This window comes from Perca fluviatilis, chromosome 11 (genome assembly GCF_010015445.1).
Source record: "Perca fluviatilis chromosome 11, GENO_Pfluv_1.0, whole genome shotgun sequence".
NCBI classification, from domain to species: Eukaryota; Metazoa; Chordata; class Actinopteri; order Perciformes; family Percidae; genus Perca; species Perca fluviatilis.
Genome location: NC_053122.1, coordinates 16449024 through 16466748, shown reverse-complemented (window position 1 = coordinate 16466748; position 17725 = coordinate 16449024). Strand labels below are relative to the sequence as shown.

Here is a 17725-nt window from a genome sequence, read left to right as displayed (position 1 = left end):
TAATACTTGGTCCAACAGACGCATTTCGTTCAGTAGCAAAAAGTGTATGATTTCCATGTCTTTTTCATGACAAAGGATGTGATATTCTTCTGAACTAGACAGCCTGCAGAATCCTCATTTTAGTCTCTTGTACTAAACGTCTTTGTTGACGCAGCCCTGTATCACTCTGCTGCTGTTGGCCAGAACATGGTGACAACCCTCTGTGACTCAGACAGCCTCTGACCCCTGCCACATCTAAAGAACTCTTTTAGTTCATCAGACTACAGTGGACCTCAGTGACTCCACACACACAAACACACACACTGTGGTTTTATCTATAAACAGGGGTAGGCAGTTTTTGACACAGAGTGCCGTGGGCTGACACCGAACATGTGACCGGGCTTGGATTATTTAGAGATGTAACCAGTGGTGCTTACATCATCATAGTTTTGATTCAAATGAGAGCTGCTGTTAGTTCAGGGTTGTCCTCACAAGATGAAGCACTTGGTCACCAATGCATCTGACATACAAAACTTCCAAAAAAAATAGATGAATTTAAGGAGAAAATGCCAAAGAAATTGGTGTTTCTAGCCTTTCAAAAGCCAATATTCCCTGCTTTAATTTGTCTTACATTATAGTAAATATTTTTTTTTTTTGAATACTTGTTTGCACAAAACAAACAATTTAAAGATGTTACTTTGGGCTGGCATTTTTAAGAATAACCAATTACTTGAGGTTAACTTACCTCTAACATGAGAACTCTAGAGAACTCTAACATGTTAGCAAACACTTGACCATTTAGTCAGGTTTCTGTCCGCTTGATAAAAATAAGTCCAATATTTACTCAATCAACTCTTAAGAATACTATCTGGCTGGTAAATGCTCCATAATGTTCATCAGCAAGTTAACTTTGTTTGTCTGCCATTTGAGAGTTAGGTGATAATTCTCTGTTGGTTTGTCTACATGTGGCCCCTTTCACAGTACACATTTGGTCCATTGTTAAAATTCAACATTCATAATTTGCCCTCATGATAAATTATAATAATTTTGGTGATCCTGATTTTTATATCTAACATCACCATATGTTAAAAAATGTAAATTGTCCAATACTTTGATTCATTACAAAATACCTGCAAAACTGATGACATTTCCAACACTTTAGTGCTAATTAGCTAATGTTAGCATGCTAACATGCTAAACTGGTATTGCTGATTACTATCGGATAGCATTGTCATTTTGAGCATGTTGGCTTGCTGGCATTTGTTAATTAGCACTACCACTGTGTCAGAACAGCCTCCCAGTGCTGATCGTATGGCTTTAGACCACTAGCGTTGCTCAACTGTATTCTTACTACAATTAACACCTGTATTTCGACAAGTTGTCTGTTGCAACATCTCATGTTCTGTTTGGAGAGGTTTCCACAATAAATAACATATTGCATTTTTCTTGTCAAATCTATTTAAATTTCCTACAGCAGATTAAATATTCAGACTTTGAAATATCTATTGGGTTAGGGTTCATGTAATACCTAAAAGCAAATCTGATGGATTATCTTTGCTGTGATTTTTTTATTTTAAATATAATTCCTAATTATTAACAACCTAAAAAACGTGGAAACTGAACTTACACCAGTCATGGAACCAATGCTGCAAAGAGAAATGTTTGACAAGGCAAGCATTTAGAAAGCAGCTTACAGGTACTGTTTTATCTTTCATTAACCATGATTTGATGAATTTGTAGACATTTAAAAAATGATATATCTTGACTTGCTTTCTACAAAAAGTAAAATTGTACATTCATTTTTTACCAACTTTGGTACTTGAACTCGTGCTTAAAATCAAAATTAAATGTGAAACACAGTAAAAAAAAAAAAAAAAAAAAAAAGATTAAGAGAGAAGAAAATTAAGATTGTGTTAAAGAGGACTACAAATGTGTTTTTTAAAATTGATTTAAAATTTCCCTTGACATTCAAAGACACTTTGATTGCTGCTACAGCTAAAACATGCAAAACATGTTCATACGGAGGAGGAATTTCATTTTTCATGGGTTTTAAACTTCAAAGGACGGCGTTAAGAATTATAACACATCAATCTGGGGTTTCATGCAGAATTGATGATTTCCCCATTTGCTTAGTATCGGGGGTAGTTTGCCTTTAGGGTAACAGTGTCATTGGTTCTAAAATGCTTTGCGATACGTCATACAGGTTTAGCCTATTTCAAATGTCATAAAATTGAAACACATATTAGGTCAAAATCAAGTTAAAACCTTTTTTCAGGAATCAACTAATATTTTCACTTCACAACAACTTTTAATATGAGTAACAACATGAAACCCACCAAAATTAAAGTTGTGTGGTCTCTACCTAAATACCAGTAATATTTTATAAGACACCTTCTCCTCTCCATTGTGTAAATGGAGACTTTCCAGCACAGTCTCTGTATGACGAGAAGCTTCATATGGATGTGTGTCATCGAGCAGATTCCGACTTACAGCAGAGTCCCTACGCTACTTCTCTCCTCACGCCTGCTCTTCTTCCCATTGGTGGAGTCAGACAAGATATTAACTAGGTCAATGAGATTCCTTCGCTCTCTTCCAACAGGGAACCACAGCTGAGTGGAGAGGAGAGGGGAAGATATGAAGGATAAGTGAGAACCAGAGATGAGAAGAGGAGAATCTTCATCAAAGCCAACACTTCTGCTGAGATCTTGTGAGAGAGAAAAGAGCTCTGACATGAAACAAATCATGTCTGCAGTGACTCTCACTCAGGCATTGTTGACGCAGAAGAATGCAGGCATTCCCTCTCGTGTATTTGTAGTAGTGAAACACCAAACAACAAAAGACTTAAGGCTGTGGTTACTCTTGGAAATGGATAGATTTCTATTTTTAAATGCGTGAAAAAAATGCAAATACTGCCAGTACTCTGATTAACACAACATTGCTAGTTGATTCTTGACATATTTTGAGGTGAGAGGCAACTGAGCCCGGCTCCAGTCTATATGCTAAGCTAGGCTAACAAGCTGCTAGGTGTGGCTTTTATATTTACTGTATAGATATGACAATGATATCAGAGTATTAGAGATGCAACGATTAGTTGATTAAACAATCAGTCGATCGTCAGAACATTTTTCCTTTTCCAAGTAAAAATGCCAAACCAATTCCCTGGTTTAAGCTTCTCAGTTGTGAGAATTTTCTTTGTTTTAAGGCAGCAACCAACTATTATTTTCATCATAAATTAATCTATTTGGTAACACTTAATAACCATCATTAATAAATGGTAAATTGATAGTTAATTCAACTTTGTAATAGTTAGTTAATAGTTGTTTTACTGTTAACAAACAATGAAACAATGACTTACAATGGTTACTTATTAATAGTAATGTTATATTTTGTTACTTTATCATTAGTTTAGTGTTATATTAAACAATTAGCCCTAACTAACTCTAACTAAATATAATTGTTATTGATTAGTCATTTAGTCTAAAAAGTTACCTGGGTCCAAAATGGTGTCTTAAAGTTAAAGTTAGTCCAATTAGCCTAAATATATTCAATTTACAAGACAAAGAAAAGCAACAACTCTTATTTGAGAAGTTAGATCAAAACAATATTCTGCATTTTTTCATTACTTTGGTTGGAAAATTACTGAAATGATAAATTGATTATTAAACCAGTGAAAGATTACTTTTCTGCCAACTGAGTAATCGATTAAACGACTAATTGTTTCAGCTCTACTCTGTTTTTTATTTATTTATTACATATTTTTTTAATATCCAGTGTTTGTGTTTTGGACGGGTTTCAAAACATCATGCTGGTCTGTGTGAAATTAAATGGCCCTTTTTCAAAATTTTCTGACATTTTATATTTGTTGAGTAATCAACTAATGTAAAAAAAAGTAAAAGCATATATCAATAATGAAATAATCATTAGTTGCAGCCCTATACTAACCATGTAAACAAGAGTTTATTTGTCAATGTTTTGCCAATATCATTTCTGATTTCTGCCTCCACTCCAATACAATGGAGGTGAATGGAGTTTGTGGTACCAATGCAAAAGAATTGCATTTATAATGCTATAATAATAAGAGTTTCCAGAAACAAAGTCCTAGTTTCTCAATAATCCTCAAATCTTGCGGTTTTCTTTGGAACTACTTTTTCCCTATGAAACTGTCTGCACAGATACCACAAATTACCACTACAAGAACATATGTTTTTTTTAATTTGGGTAACTAGTCCCTTTAAAGAAAATGATTCGAGTGACAGCAAAATGAGGGTACTAATGCACCTACTTCAAAGAGGAGCATAATCACATAATCAGAGTGTGGCGTTTACATGGGTAAGCACAATAAAATATGCCTACATCTCCATTGGAGTGCCTCCAAAATGTGTTATAAAATATATCCATTTCGGCTGTTTATTGCGTGCTGTCCTCATAAGATCTGATGTCAAGTCAGTGCTTCTGTATGCTAGAAACGCCAGTCCCCTTGACGTAACTATTATTTAGGTTGGGTTAAATACAAGATACACTCCTTGTATGTGTTATATTTGGCAAATAAAGGATATATTATATTATTATAATATACAGTAATTATCATTTCACCGTAATGAAAGATGAATGAACTTATCACAAGGAACAGAGAGCACCTTATAAAATTACCTGATGCTCATGTTATGCTCATTGACATTTCATTAGTTCCATTTCATTACACGTATCAGTAGGCCTTACTTCAAATGACAGAGAAATGAAAAATCTCTTCACCAATCTTTGTTCACCTTAATAACGACCAGCAATTTTCTCCTCAGGCTGATACTGTAACAACGGAGGATCCTGTCAACCAGCCCTCGTAAACTGTTTAATACCAGGTCTGTAAGCTGTGGAGCTGCGGTCATATCGTATACAGCAGGGAGGAGATGGGCTTCAAAGGGCAGAAACGTCTAAACTATCTGGGGTCAGTTGCTCTTTAACCATGGTGGTGAGAAAGCTTGACAGGAAAAGTAAGTAAAGCTTTTTGTATTCTAAAAGTGTGTTACCACTTAACTTTAGTGGTGAAAGAACAGCAAAAGATAATTTAAAAAACTAAATGGAAGAAGACACAGGTGCCTCGGGTCGAATTTTTAAAAACTAGTAAAAATCCAATTGAGTATGGAGAGTTTTCTGCTTTTCACTACATTACATTAACCTGATGCGCCAGATGGTTTGTTACACAGAACCATCTGAAAAGCCATCATTTGAAACTGTTTGGGAAAGGCAGGCACTTTCAAAAAATACCTGGCAGTTAATTCGATGAACCATCTGTCTATCATGTCTGCCGTTGTTGTTGTTCTGAATCATCGCGGCTGTCATACACATCTAAACTACGCCCGTAGCTGCCAGTAGCTCCCTACTACTGGAGGCTAACTGATGCGGTTGGCTGGTAGTTCAGACACAAACGCATTAGGTTGGAGCCTGACAAGATGGATTTTCCTGTGATACGTGATCCCGCGATTTTCACGTGATCTTGTGATATTGCAAGAATCCAGCTGCCGTGCAAGGTAAGCATTCACAAGGTCTGATCGAAGCAGAAAGGAAACAACCTTTCAGTCCAGTTGAACCACATTCTTATCAGTAAAACATGCTCCTCCCCTCTCCTCTGAGGTTTATCTCTGTGAACTCCAAGAGCATAGGGCAGATTCTTAGATTTATTCATATGCATTCTAAACTAAGTGTTTGCAAATACTCTTATCATCACCTACTATCAACAATAAAAAGAATAAACTGGTCACACACTGTGCATTATGAATTATATACGGGAATTAAATACTTTCAAAATGATTAAACTACAGGAAAAATCCCAGACAAAGAAACAGTGTTTTTCCATGAAACAAAATAGAAATATTGGGGTGCTGCATTATAAATGCATGCCTCTGATTAGAAAATGGGGAGAAGGGAGATGGCGTCACGTGATGTCGGAGTGCAGATTCAGACACGGCTTGTGTTTTTCTGGGACAAACCTCGGGGGAACACAAAAAAATCTGCAATCATTTGGAGCAGCCGCTATCTCAGCCTCTCTCCTGCTCCCTCGCCTGTTTCTCTGTGTACAGGAGTCTGTGTCATCCTGTGGTCCTATGTGTCGCAATACTGCTCAGAATTATAGGTATGGAGCCACCACAAACACTGCAACTGCTGTGCAAAATAAAAAACTCTTCACGTGAGGCCTCCTCTCACTTCAGTCTTACTGTTCTCCAATAATTTTCTTCCGAAAGGTTACCAGTGTAAACCGACGACAACAAAAACTGGAGCTCGCATTGGCTGCATTAGCACACCCAGACTAGACTAGAATTTTCTGACTTTGTCCGAGCACATGCAGCTTAGTTGGGGGCTAATAAGTTGCCTTTAAACACTACAATGTTGCAAACATTGATAGTTAAGGTCATAAACGGTTTCAGAATATAGATACTCAACCAGCGGAAGAACTATTTGGAGAGACATGTAACAGAGATCATATGGCATCACTGTGGCACAAGCTGGGATTCAAACCAGCAGCACATGACACCACAGTAAAAAAAGAAACAGTGTCATCTAGTTGCCTAAAGAAAGCCACATCTATATACTGACTGGTCTGGTATTAGCCTACTTTCTCTTTTCTGCCAGACGGCATGTTGCCTGATGATGTCAAAATCGATTTAGTCTAAGTAGCTGAACCCTGGCAGCACTGAGAAAAGCCTCCGCTCATCTTATTACCTGCAAGAAGACCTTACTTCAAATACTCTCTCTGCTGAGCAACAAGAGGTAACATTACACTTCCTGTTAACATTACCCCAAAGCAGTATGGGAGCTGTAGTCTTATAACTCAAACCATAGTCATCTAATTGGAAATTAAAAAACAAACAGAAAACGATAAATGTGACAAAATAAATGAAAATTTACTTTTTTGAATGTATCTGTACATTTTTGATGTTACTGGCTCAATATGATTCGTATATCCATTGAATGAATTTGCTTCTGATTAGCCTAACATTCTGAAAATAACAATATACAGACATAATAGATAAATTGCAGAACTAAAGGGGAAGAAAGAGTTTTGGCTAGAGGAGGAGTTGTTGAACTTCTTTCCAGACAGATGTTTATGGGAACTGACTTGGATTCCTTTTTTGGCCTGGAGGTTACCTTTTAAACATACCTCAGCTGTGAGAGGGGGGGTTGCAGCTTCAGGTACTATTGAGCAGTACCGTAGCTCTTCATATTGTTGTAAGATGTTAAAAAAAACATGCATGTAGACTGAAGTTTGCTCCAAAAGTCTCTGCATCATTGCACAAAGCAGTTGTTTTGAAAGGGCTGTATTTCACTGCAGTGACCCTGGTGATTGACTGTATCAGGTTGGTGATCAACAATAATCCTCTTCTTTATATGGAGGTAGTTAAGAGGCCACAACATTGACTAGCATCTCATAGTAGGCTGGTGATTCATCCTGTGATAACAGCATAGTCACCAACATAATTTTTTATATAATCACAACCACCACAGTTGTCATTTTCACTGCTTTTCTAAAGACTACCACAACTCACTTTCAATACACAAACTCACAGTATCATGGTTCATTCACCACTAGGCCCAAATAAATTCTCAAGATATTATTTTTTGTGTGGATCTAAGAAATTATTTGTTTTATTGTTGCTTTGTGTCTGCAAGCGTAACAATCAATTATCATCTGCTGAGATAAAAACACAGCTTTGTGCATGAAAGCAAACGTTTTTCCATGACCTGCAACAGCCTCGTATTGAAAAGCATCTCCATTATCATCCTCTCACCTCTTTGGTCCTCTCCAGTTCGTTGTGCAGCGCCTGTTTGGAGATTTCCACCTCGATGATCTTCTGTCTGAGAAGCTCGTTCTCATCGTCAGCTCTGCTGCGCTTGTCCTCCACGCTCTCCAACTCGTTGTGCAAACGCACCGACACATCTTTAGCCACCTGAGATCAAAGGGACAGTTATGTTGTGTATGTTGAAAGACAAGCACATACAGGTCAAAGAGATAATACAAAATGGATATATAAGTATTTTAAATGTGCCTTTAACACACATGATACACTATTTGAAGGTGGCAGTAGCTCAGTCTGTAGGGACTTGGGTTGGGACCGGAGGGTCGCTGGTTCAAGTCCCAGTACGGACCAAAGTACAGAGTGTGGATTGGTAGCTGGAGAGATGCCTGTTCACCTCCTGGGCATTGCCAGGTGCTCTTGAGCAAGGCGCCGTACCCCCCCAACCGCTCAGGGCGCTGGTCCAGCACTGGCAGCCCGCTCACTCTGACATCTCTCCATTTGTGCATGAATAGGTCCTGAGCGTGTGTGTGTGTATTTCAGGTCGTGATTTCTAACAAACAGAGTGTAAATTGTAATTTCCCCACTGGGGATCATTAAATTATTTATTTATGGGCTCACATCTAAACACCAACACACATACTGTACATGCACATACATTAGACAAATATATCAAGCAGATATCTGTTAAAAATAACTAAATCACACATCCACAATCCTGTCAGCTTATTTGACTAAAACATTGAAAAAGTGCATTGTTTAAATTATTTGTCAATCATTGTAAATTAAAGTGTCTATATGTAACTTTTTAATGTTTCTGAAGCTCTGTCATTTTTCATACAATTGTCTTAAATGACCTGTAACAACAAACGAGACTAACAGTGAAAATAATGCCATTTTGATATAGTTTTTAGTAAGGCCTCTGCCCAGGTTTGATTTTTCCCACGCAGTCATATAATGATTTGCGCTAGGTAGATGAAGCTACAGTCACACATTCTGATGGGTCACAGATTTCTTTGCAACACCGGAAAGCCTGTGTTAGTATCCAGCCTTTTGAACCAGGTAAAAAGTAGCAGGTATATAGGCCTAATGTATTTTAATGTTATTTTAGAAGTTATCTGTTGTAGTTATGGCTGATACTGGGGCAGGGCCATCACAGGAAAGGAAATTAAACAAAGAACAACTAAAAGCTAAAAGGCAAAGGGAAAAGTGACAACAGGCGATAACGCGAGTCACACTCTGTCTGGCTATCAACAGATTATGGAGGAGACAATTACGGGATTTTAAATGATCCAAAACCCACCCCGAATTGATCCTCAGGTATGTAATAAGTCTATTTCATTCATAAAATAACTTTTCAATGCGCGATGTGGTTGTACGTCAGGAGCAAAACATTCATCTCAACTATATGACCTCCCCATAACACTAACTCAGTAATACAGTGGGCAATACAGCACCGTAAAGATAAGACCTTTATGACAGCACATGTGGTAAAAACACTACCGCTTTTGTCCAAAGCGGCTGCTAGAATCAACACAAACTCAAAGTTACATATAGCCACTTTAAATATCTCTGGGTTTTGGACTGTTGATCAGGCAAAACAAGCCATTTGGAGAGGTCAGCTTGGGAGTTTTGGTAGACAGTTCTCACTATTTATGACATTTTATGGACAAAAAGATAAAGTTATCTCAGACTCTTTTTTTATTAATTCAATTTTCCACTTGGATTTATTGCAAATCAATTATTCACTTACTGTTTCCCATAGTTTTCACAACACTGAAAAAGGTACTGTGGGTCATTACTTTAAAGGGGTGATAGAATGATTATATAGGGTATTTCACACTGTTCCTTATGGTCTCCTAATGGGGTATGTAACATTGGTTGGGCTGAAAATGGCCTGGTTGATATTTTATTGGCCCTTATGCATCCCTGTGTTTTGGCCCTATTTGTAACAAGAGCTTTTATTCCAAATATGGTATGGTCATGAATATTTAGATGAGCTGCGCGCTGATTGGTTGAGCAACTTGCCATACGCACATATTAGAGAGCGCGCTGATTGGTTGAGCGAATCCCCAATACACATACATTAGAGAAGCGACAGAATCTCATATTCCTGACACTGCAATGTTTCATTACCAAATTCACTTCTGAGACTTTTTTAAGCGAGAAATCAACTATATAAAGCTCAAATATGGGCCGTTTTACAAAAATGTATGGCTAATTGCAAATTTGGTAAGACGTGTCGGACTTTAGGAGCTCCACACAGTCTGACGAGAAAGCGGCAGCCTGCTGGGCTCCATACCCAGGGCAAAGTCACCCTTTGTGGATACTGCACTACGGGCTCCCGGCCTAGGGCTCCCGGGCATAACTATAATATATTTACGGTTTGAATTTCGCCACGCCACTTATACAACATCATTCCCCAATGTCTTATAAAGCTAACCGTTGTGTCCGGATTTGATTTTAAGGCATTTTTATGAACGCGGTAGCGTCTTTGTAGGACCAGCAGCTGCTTGCTATATGTCCCATTCATTACAATGGGGAAATACCGCAGCTAGCTAGCTACACTGTCGCCATAACTAAATTATATTTACAGTTTGAATTTCGTCCACGCCACTTATATAACATCATTCCCCAATGTCTTATAAAGCTAACCGTTGTGTCCGATTTGATTTTAAGGCATTTTTATGAACGCGAGGCGTCTTTGTAGGACCAGCAGCTGCTTGCTATATGTCCCATTCATTACAATGGGGAAATACCACAGCTAGCTAGCTACACTGTCGCCATAACTAAATTATATTTACAGTTTGAATTTCGTCACGCCACTTATATAACATCATTCCCCAATGTCTTATAAAGCTAACCGTTGTGTCCGATTTGATTTTAAGGCATTTTTATGAACGCGAGGCGTCTTTGTAGGACCAGCAGCTGCTTGCTATATGTCCCATTCATTACAATGGGGAAATACCGCAGCTAGCTAGCTACACTGTCGCCATAACTAAATTATATTTACAGTTTGAATTTCGTCACGCCACTTATACAACATCATTCCCCAATGTCTTATAAAGCTAACCGTTGTGTCCGATTTGATTTTAAGGCATTTTTATGAACGCGAGGCGTCTTTGTAGGACCAGCAGCTGCTTGCTATATGTCCCATTCATTACAATGGGGAAATACCGCAGCTAGCTAGCTACACTGTCGCCATAACTAAATTATATTTACAGTTTGAATTTCGTCACGCCACTTATATAACATCATTCCCCAATGTCTTATAAAGCTAACCGTTGTGTCCGGATTTGATTTTAAGGCATTTTTATGAACGCTATGCGCTCTTTGTAGGACCAGCAGCTGCTTGCTATATGTCCCATTCATTACAATGGGGAAATACCACAGCTAGCTAGCTACACTGTCGCCATAACTAAATTATATTTACAGTTTGAATTTCGCCACGCCACTTATATAACATCATTCCCCAATGTCTTATAAAGCTAACCGTTGTGTCCGATTTGATTTTAAGGCATTTATATGAACGCTAGCGTGTCTTGTAGGACCAGCAGCTGCTTGCTATATGTCCCATTCATTACAATGGGGAAATACCGCAGCTAGCTAGCTACACTGTCGCCATAACTAAATTATATTTACAGTTTGAATTTCGTCCACGCCACTTATACAACATCATTCCCCAATGTCTTATAAAGCTAACCGCGTTGTCCGGATTTGATTTTAAGGCATTTTTATGAACGTGAGGCGTCTTTGTAGGACCAGCTGCTGCTTGCTATATGTCCCATTCATTACAATGGGGAAATACCGCGCAGCTAGCTAGCTACACTGTCGCCATAACTAAATTATATTTACAGTTTGAATTTCGCACGCCACTTATACAACATCATTCCCCAATGTCTTATAAAGCTAACCGTTGTGTCCGATTTGATTTTAAGGCATTTTTATGAACGCTGGTAGCCTTTGTAGGACCAGCAACTGCTTGCTATATGTCCCATTCATTACAATGGGGAAATACCGCAGCTAGCTAGCTACACTGTCGCCATAACTAAATTATATTTACAGTTTGAATTTCGCCCCGCCCCTTATATAACATCATTCCCCAATGTCTTATAAAGCTAACCGTTGTGTCCGATTTGATTTTAAGGCATTTTTATGAATGTGAGGCGTCTTTGTAGGACCAGCAGCTGCTTGCAATATGTCCCATTCATTACAATGGGGAAATACCCGCCGCTTAGCTAGCTACACTTTCACCATAACTAAATTATATTTACAGTTTGAATTTCTCGCGCCACTATATATAACATAATTCCCCAATGTCTTATAAAGCTAACCGTTGTGTCCGATTTGATTTTAAGGCATTTTTATGAACGAGCATGCGTCTTTGTAGGACGAGCAGCTGCTTGCTATATGTCCCATTCATTACAATGGGGAAATATCGCAGCTTGCTCACTTTCGCATAACTAAAGTATATTTACAGTTTGAATTTCGTCACGGCATGAATATTACAGGTTCCTCAAGGTCTTACAAAGCTTAGCTAACACTTGTCCGATTTCGGATATCAATTGAATGTATTTTTGTGAATGTCAGAGTTAGGAGGAGGCTAGCTAGCTCTCATTGATGGATTCCATCTCACCGCGGCTCTATCAATGAGACTCGCGGACAAGAGGCTTTATTTCCCCGATTGTTTGTTTAAATAACTCAACACACATACCCATTATAAGATTAACTGGAACCTGCGGGCTGCGGTAAAAGATTGTGGGCATAACAAGCTCGCTGACACTGCGGTCAGGGTGGCGATGTAGCAACCCAGGCAGCACCAACACCGGCACTAAACTCCGACACACAGTCGTAAAGCGGCCCATATTTGAGCTTTATATGGTTGATTTCTCGCATAAAAAAGTTTCAGAAGTGAATTTTGTAATGGAATAGCAGAGATCTGCGTGACCTTGCTAGATTCAGAAGACTACCTGATCTCAGGTCAGTTGTGTAGCCTATGTAAATGTTGGGGCGTGACTGTTCTCTTAAAGTTCCGGATTTTGAGACGCTTGCGTAAGCAACTCAGCTTTGTTGGGATTCGCCCGTTTTCAGCGGCAGTTTCAAAATATGAGATTTTCATAGTAAAGGGGTGTCAATGGGACTTTGAGCTTCTATGTATGTCTTATTTACCCACCGAACTGTCGTTATTCAACTATGACAGGGTAAAATCGGTTTTGCATTCTATCACCCCTTTAAGAAACTTCTAACCTAGTTAAAATATATATTTCATTAGTCTGGGTTCAGTGGAGAGCTTAAGATGCGGTTTTAAAGCTTTACCCGGTTGCAATGATGTAATTCTAGGGGAATACTTGTAATATTCTAGCACAGTAAGTAGTTGGCAGTGGTGATTGGTCAATCCCTAATACAAAGACAAATATACATATGAACTGACGCTGACACACTCTCACAGACCTTCAAGTCCTGCTCCAGACTACGGAGCAGCTCTCCATCCACGTGGCCGGTCTGTGCGACCCGCAGGCTCTTCTGCTCTGCCTTCCGCAGGCGGTATTGCAGGATGCGGCAGTTCTTGTTTGAGCGGTCCAGGTCCCTCCGCAGCTCCTGCAGCTGGTAGACCTCCTCCTCCAGGTAGCTGTCTCGCACCTCCTCCATCTCCGCCCGCAGCTCGTCCACTTCATCCTGAGAGACACACAGAGGAATACGGAGATGAAACCTTAACATCAACTCCACACTACGATAATCGACAATAATGTTGATATCCAACATTTGTGCCGGTAAAAAAGTTTTTTTCACACCAATGAAAGTTGCCATTCTGTTATGCAAATAGTACTGACTCTCATGTTTATGCTGTTTTAATGTTATCATTCTGCTTTGCAAACAGCAGGAAGTACTTTTGAGTTGTGTGTGTGTAAAGGTCAAAGGTAATGACTTAGGTTTGTGTTTACAAGAAATATAAACTTTTAAAGGTTATTGCTGTGAATGATGTATAATGTCGAATTCTGTAGCAACAATAATTCTGTTGGTCGGCAAGATAAATACTGTTTAGCAGCTCCAGAAAGTTATCTGTATCCACATATTAAATTATTATATTTTAGCTCTTCGTCTTTGCGTCTTTGTACTTGTGTATTTATTATCTATTTGAAAAATGATACATTTGAGGTTGGTGCCAGAGGAAAGCTAATGGAGTATCTAAAATGTTCAGCTTCTGGGGAGTACGAATGTGCTCATTATATTCTATTAGATATTACTATTTCCTCTGTACAAGTTTTGACTTGAGGTGCCTTTACATGACCAAATATCCAGCAATATCATAGAAATCCATTAGTTTTAGGGTGTCATGCTTTTCCATATTTTCTGTCAGATCTATAATGTTACAATGTCGTAAACAGTAAACAGGAAATAAAGATTATTCTCTGCTTCATGAGAAAAAATAGAAGTGGACATAGCCACCGTGACATCACCCATTGGTTTGTGGACTATCGTTTTGAAGCCTTGAGTTTGGCATTTTGGCCATTGCCTACTTGTTTTTTTGGACCCAGAAGTAATGATATTTGGACGAGAGGGTGGAGCTGGGGAGAAGTGAGGGGTGGATCTGACTGAGGTCCTGAGGCAAGTATTTTTTCCCAGGAATGCAAAGGCATGTCCCGCCTTACTCTGCCTCTGATTTGCTTACCCTAACATTCTTAACCTAATAAATCCCACTCCGCTTGCCTAAACCTAGCCAACCCAACCAACAAAGGCAATGAGTACTAGCCAATCAGTGGGAGAGTAGGAAATACATATTTGGTGAACCCGAAGACATCGTCAATCACAAGGTAGCCACGCCCTGAAGTCTAAAAAGCATAAAAAAATCTGACAATGGAGGTAGCAGTACATTTTCACATTCACATCATAACACTGATATAAACATTTCCAATAACAGCAGAGGGACAATGTACATTTTTCCAATTCCATAACTTAAAAAAATGTTTAGGCATAAAGCTATTATACAGGATATGCAATGTAATATACCTTTGTAGATTATACTTTCGTATGATTACATACGAGTTTCAGTAATACAAGTACTCTTAGTGCTGATGGTGTAAAATCCCTAGATGGCTCTAAGTATCTTATCTCTATTAGATTGGATGTATTCACAGTCCCCATCTCCTATCAACATGATACAACTCTGCAATGATGGAGGTAAGATGGGAAAGACGTATCTGTAGTACTACAATAGTTTGTTCGGTAGTCTATATCCACGACGTTCCACTTCCAGGATTGCTCCGGTGCTGCCGGAAAACCGCCGGATCATGCTCTTTCCGCCCGGATGTCCGTTACCTTACTGCTTTCTTTGTGTTGGAATTTTAAACTCCGGTTAATTAATGAGGACTATGGTCAACCTTTTCTCAGATATCAGCAAGGTAAATCAAGACAGCTAGCTAGACTATCTGTCCAATCTGAGTTTTCTGTTGCACGACTAAAACAACTTTTGAACGTACACATGTTCCAGCCAAACAAGTTCCTTCCCGAGGCTATTTTGCAGCGGCACCGTGGCTCTGTCAGACCCTTAGTGCCGCCCATGAAGATTGTGATGGTTTAAAGAAATGCCAATAAATCAGATTACGTTTTTGTCCCATCCCAGAATGCTATTTGGACTAGCCAGATCCTCCTCCGCTGCAATGTGGAGGAAGGTCTGGCAAAGCGAGACTATTTGTTTGGTAACCTCCAGGGTATCTCTTCACCTCCATCCTAAGGAGTCAGTTTGCCGAGTAGATTTCCCTTGGGATGGATATTCAAAAAGGTTTGACTGGCACCTGATAAAAAGACAATTGTATGCTGAAGGGGGGGTTTGGGAAGAGTGTGTCAATTAATGAAAATTAAATCTATCCTCATTTGGAAAAGCACAGAGCACATTGTTATCTGAGGAGGGCCCTGGGTGAAGCTAATGACCTTGCACAGGGTCGGCCCAATCAATGACCAGGTTAAAAGCAGAGGCAGAGGAGCATCCTGGCAGAAGGTATATTTTGAGAATGTCACTAATGTTTATGGGGAGTGTGCATACCGAGTCATCACTGGTACTTAGACATCTCTTGAAGGGTGTTAAGTGGGGATATCTTTACTGAGCAGCTGCTGCAATTAATTATTTTCTTAATTGATCAATGTTTTTTCTGGGAAATGTCAAACAAATTGTAAAAATATCATCACAGTTTCTCACGCCCCAAGATGGTGTCCTTATATAAGTTGTTTTTACTATTGCTATTACAATTAATTGACTATCAAAATACAGTATATTCAGGCAATCAGCTAAGTAATAATTAAGTAAGCTGTGGACACAGGCTTTTAGAAATCTTTAGAAAAGAAATGGAAAGATTAGATTGAGAGAAAATTCAAGCAGCTACAACTTTGATAATACATTTATCCATAATTGTTCATTTGTTGGTTCCAGATACTCAAATTTTTCCTTGTTGTCTATGAAAGGAAACCAAATATCTTTCCAGTTTAAAAGAAGGATTTTGAAGACTGGGAACTTCTGGGGGACTTTTTATTTATTTTTTATTTTCAGTCAATAACAATGACTTTATTTATTGTAAAGTATTCAACAGATTAATCGATAATGGCTGTAACTAACGATTATTTTCATTATCGATTAATCAGACAATTATTTCTCAACTCAGCGATTTTTTTTTCATCTAAAAAAGGGTTTTTTTAAAAGTTAAAAATGCACCCAGATCTGAGTGTCACATATTGAAATGTTTTGTTTTCTCTGGCCAAACCCAAAGATATTTAATTTACAATGATATTAAAGGGGAACTATGCCGTTTTTTTTAGCTTAATTTACCTTAATCGAACAGCTTCGGAGTCATTGGAATGGTTATATGACTTTTTTCGGGTTGAATGGTGGTTTGTCTCGCTTCCCCCTAGCTCCTGTGAGCGGAAAAACCACCCTTGCAACTTTTGGCCAGCGTGATAACAGGTCTCGCGATGTAACGAATTGCTTAAGGCACTGCATGGAGCTTTTCACACTATCGTCACGGCTGAGCCGGCAAAAAAAGAAGCAGAAAGCTAGGAAAGCATTGTTGGAGAAAGAGGAAATGGCAATGACCGAGCAAGTTTTTACACAGTGTTGCCAAATATCTATTCCGAAGCTGTAGGGGGAGCTCTATAGAGAAACCTGCGAGCAAAAAGCAAAATTGCCAAAACTGCATAGTGCCCCTTTAAATAGAGAAAAGCGGCAATTATTTTACATTTGAGAAGCTGGCAGCAAATGTGTTTGCATTTTTGTTTGAACAATGACTAAAATGGATTGATTACCAGAATAGTTGGCAGTTAATTTTCTGTCGATGGACTACACAATTAATCAACTAGTAATTGCAGCTCTAAAAGAAAATGGTTGGTTACAGGCACAAAAATCAGTTTCCTGGTGTTGTACAAATTATGTATTATAGACACAATAACACAGGTTGGAATCCCCTCCATGACCACATCTCTTCATGCAATCAAAAGAAGCAAAAATACCTAAAATATAATCTAAAATAAAACCGGGAGGTGTCAAAATAAAATAAACGTCAATGAGCAGTGCTGATGTAGCAGTGTAGGGGACTCCCAGACATGTTGTGGCATGGGGGGAAGGGGAGGTAGAAGAGTTCACCTCAGAGTCCCAGCTGGCAGACTGACAGCATGGCAGGAGGGTGTTTGAACACCACACACATGGGACATCTGACTGTTATCAAGTCCTGTGGGATAAAGCCATTACAGCCAGAGCCAGTAAAGCTGATTAACTCTCCTGTGTTTCCCCCGAGCCAGAGAGACACACACAGACATGCGTAATCAAGTTTGAAATAATACTCAGAGTAACATGCGAATAAACCTGTCTCCCATCTAAAAAAAAAAAAAAAACCCTGCAAGATTGTTTGCCGCATTATCTGTTAGCCTCCCCTCCCCAACTCATGGGGATAGCCTACTTAAAGAAGGGGTAGGGG

At 38.9% G+C, this 17725-nt stretch overlaps 1 protein-coding gene across 10 annotated transcripts in view; it reads right to left on the bottom strand.

Annotated features, from left to right (window-relative positions):
• The window catches only part of LOC120568419 (microtubule cross-linking factor 1), an 88658-nt gene that overhangs the window by 60934 nt on the left and 9999 nt on the right, over positions 1-17725 (bottom strand). For all 10 annotated transcript variants that reach the window (XR_005640725.1, XR_005640724.1, XM_039815937.1 and 7 more), the window contains exons 3-4: positions 13218-13442; positions 7761-7919 (exon numbers count right to left, since the gene is read on the bottom strand). Coding sequence is in view for 8 of the 10 variants with exons in the window: in XM_039815937.1 (XP_039671871.1) it covers positions 7761-7919; positions 13218-13442 (384 nt within the window). In the remaining 2 variants the exon portion in view is untranslated. The remainder of the gene's footprint in view (positions 1-7760; positions 7920-13217; positions 13443-17725) is intronic.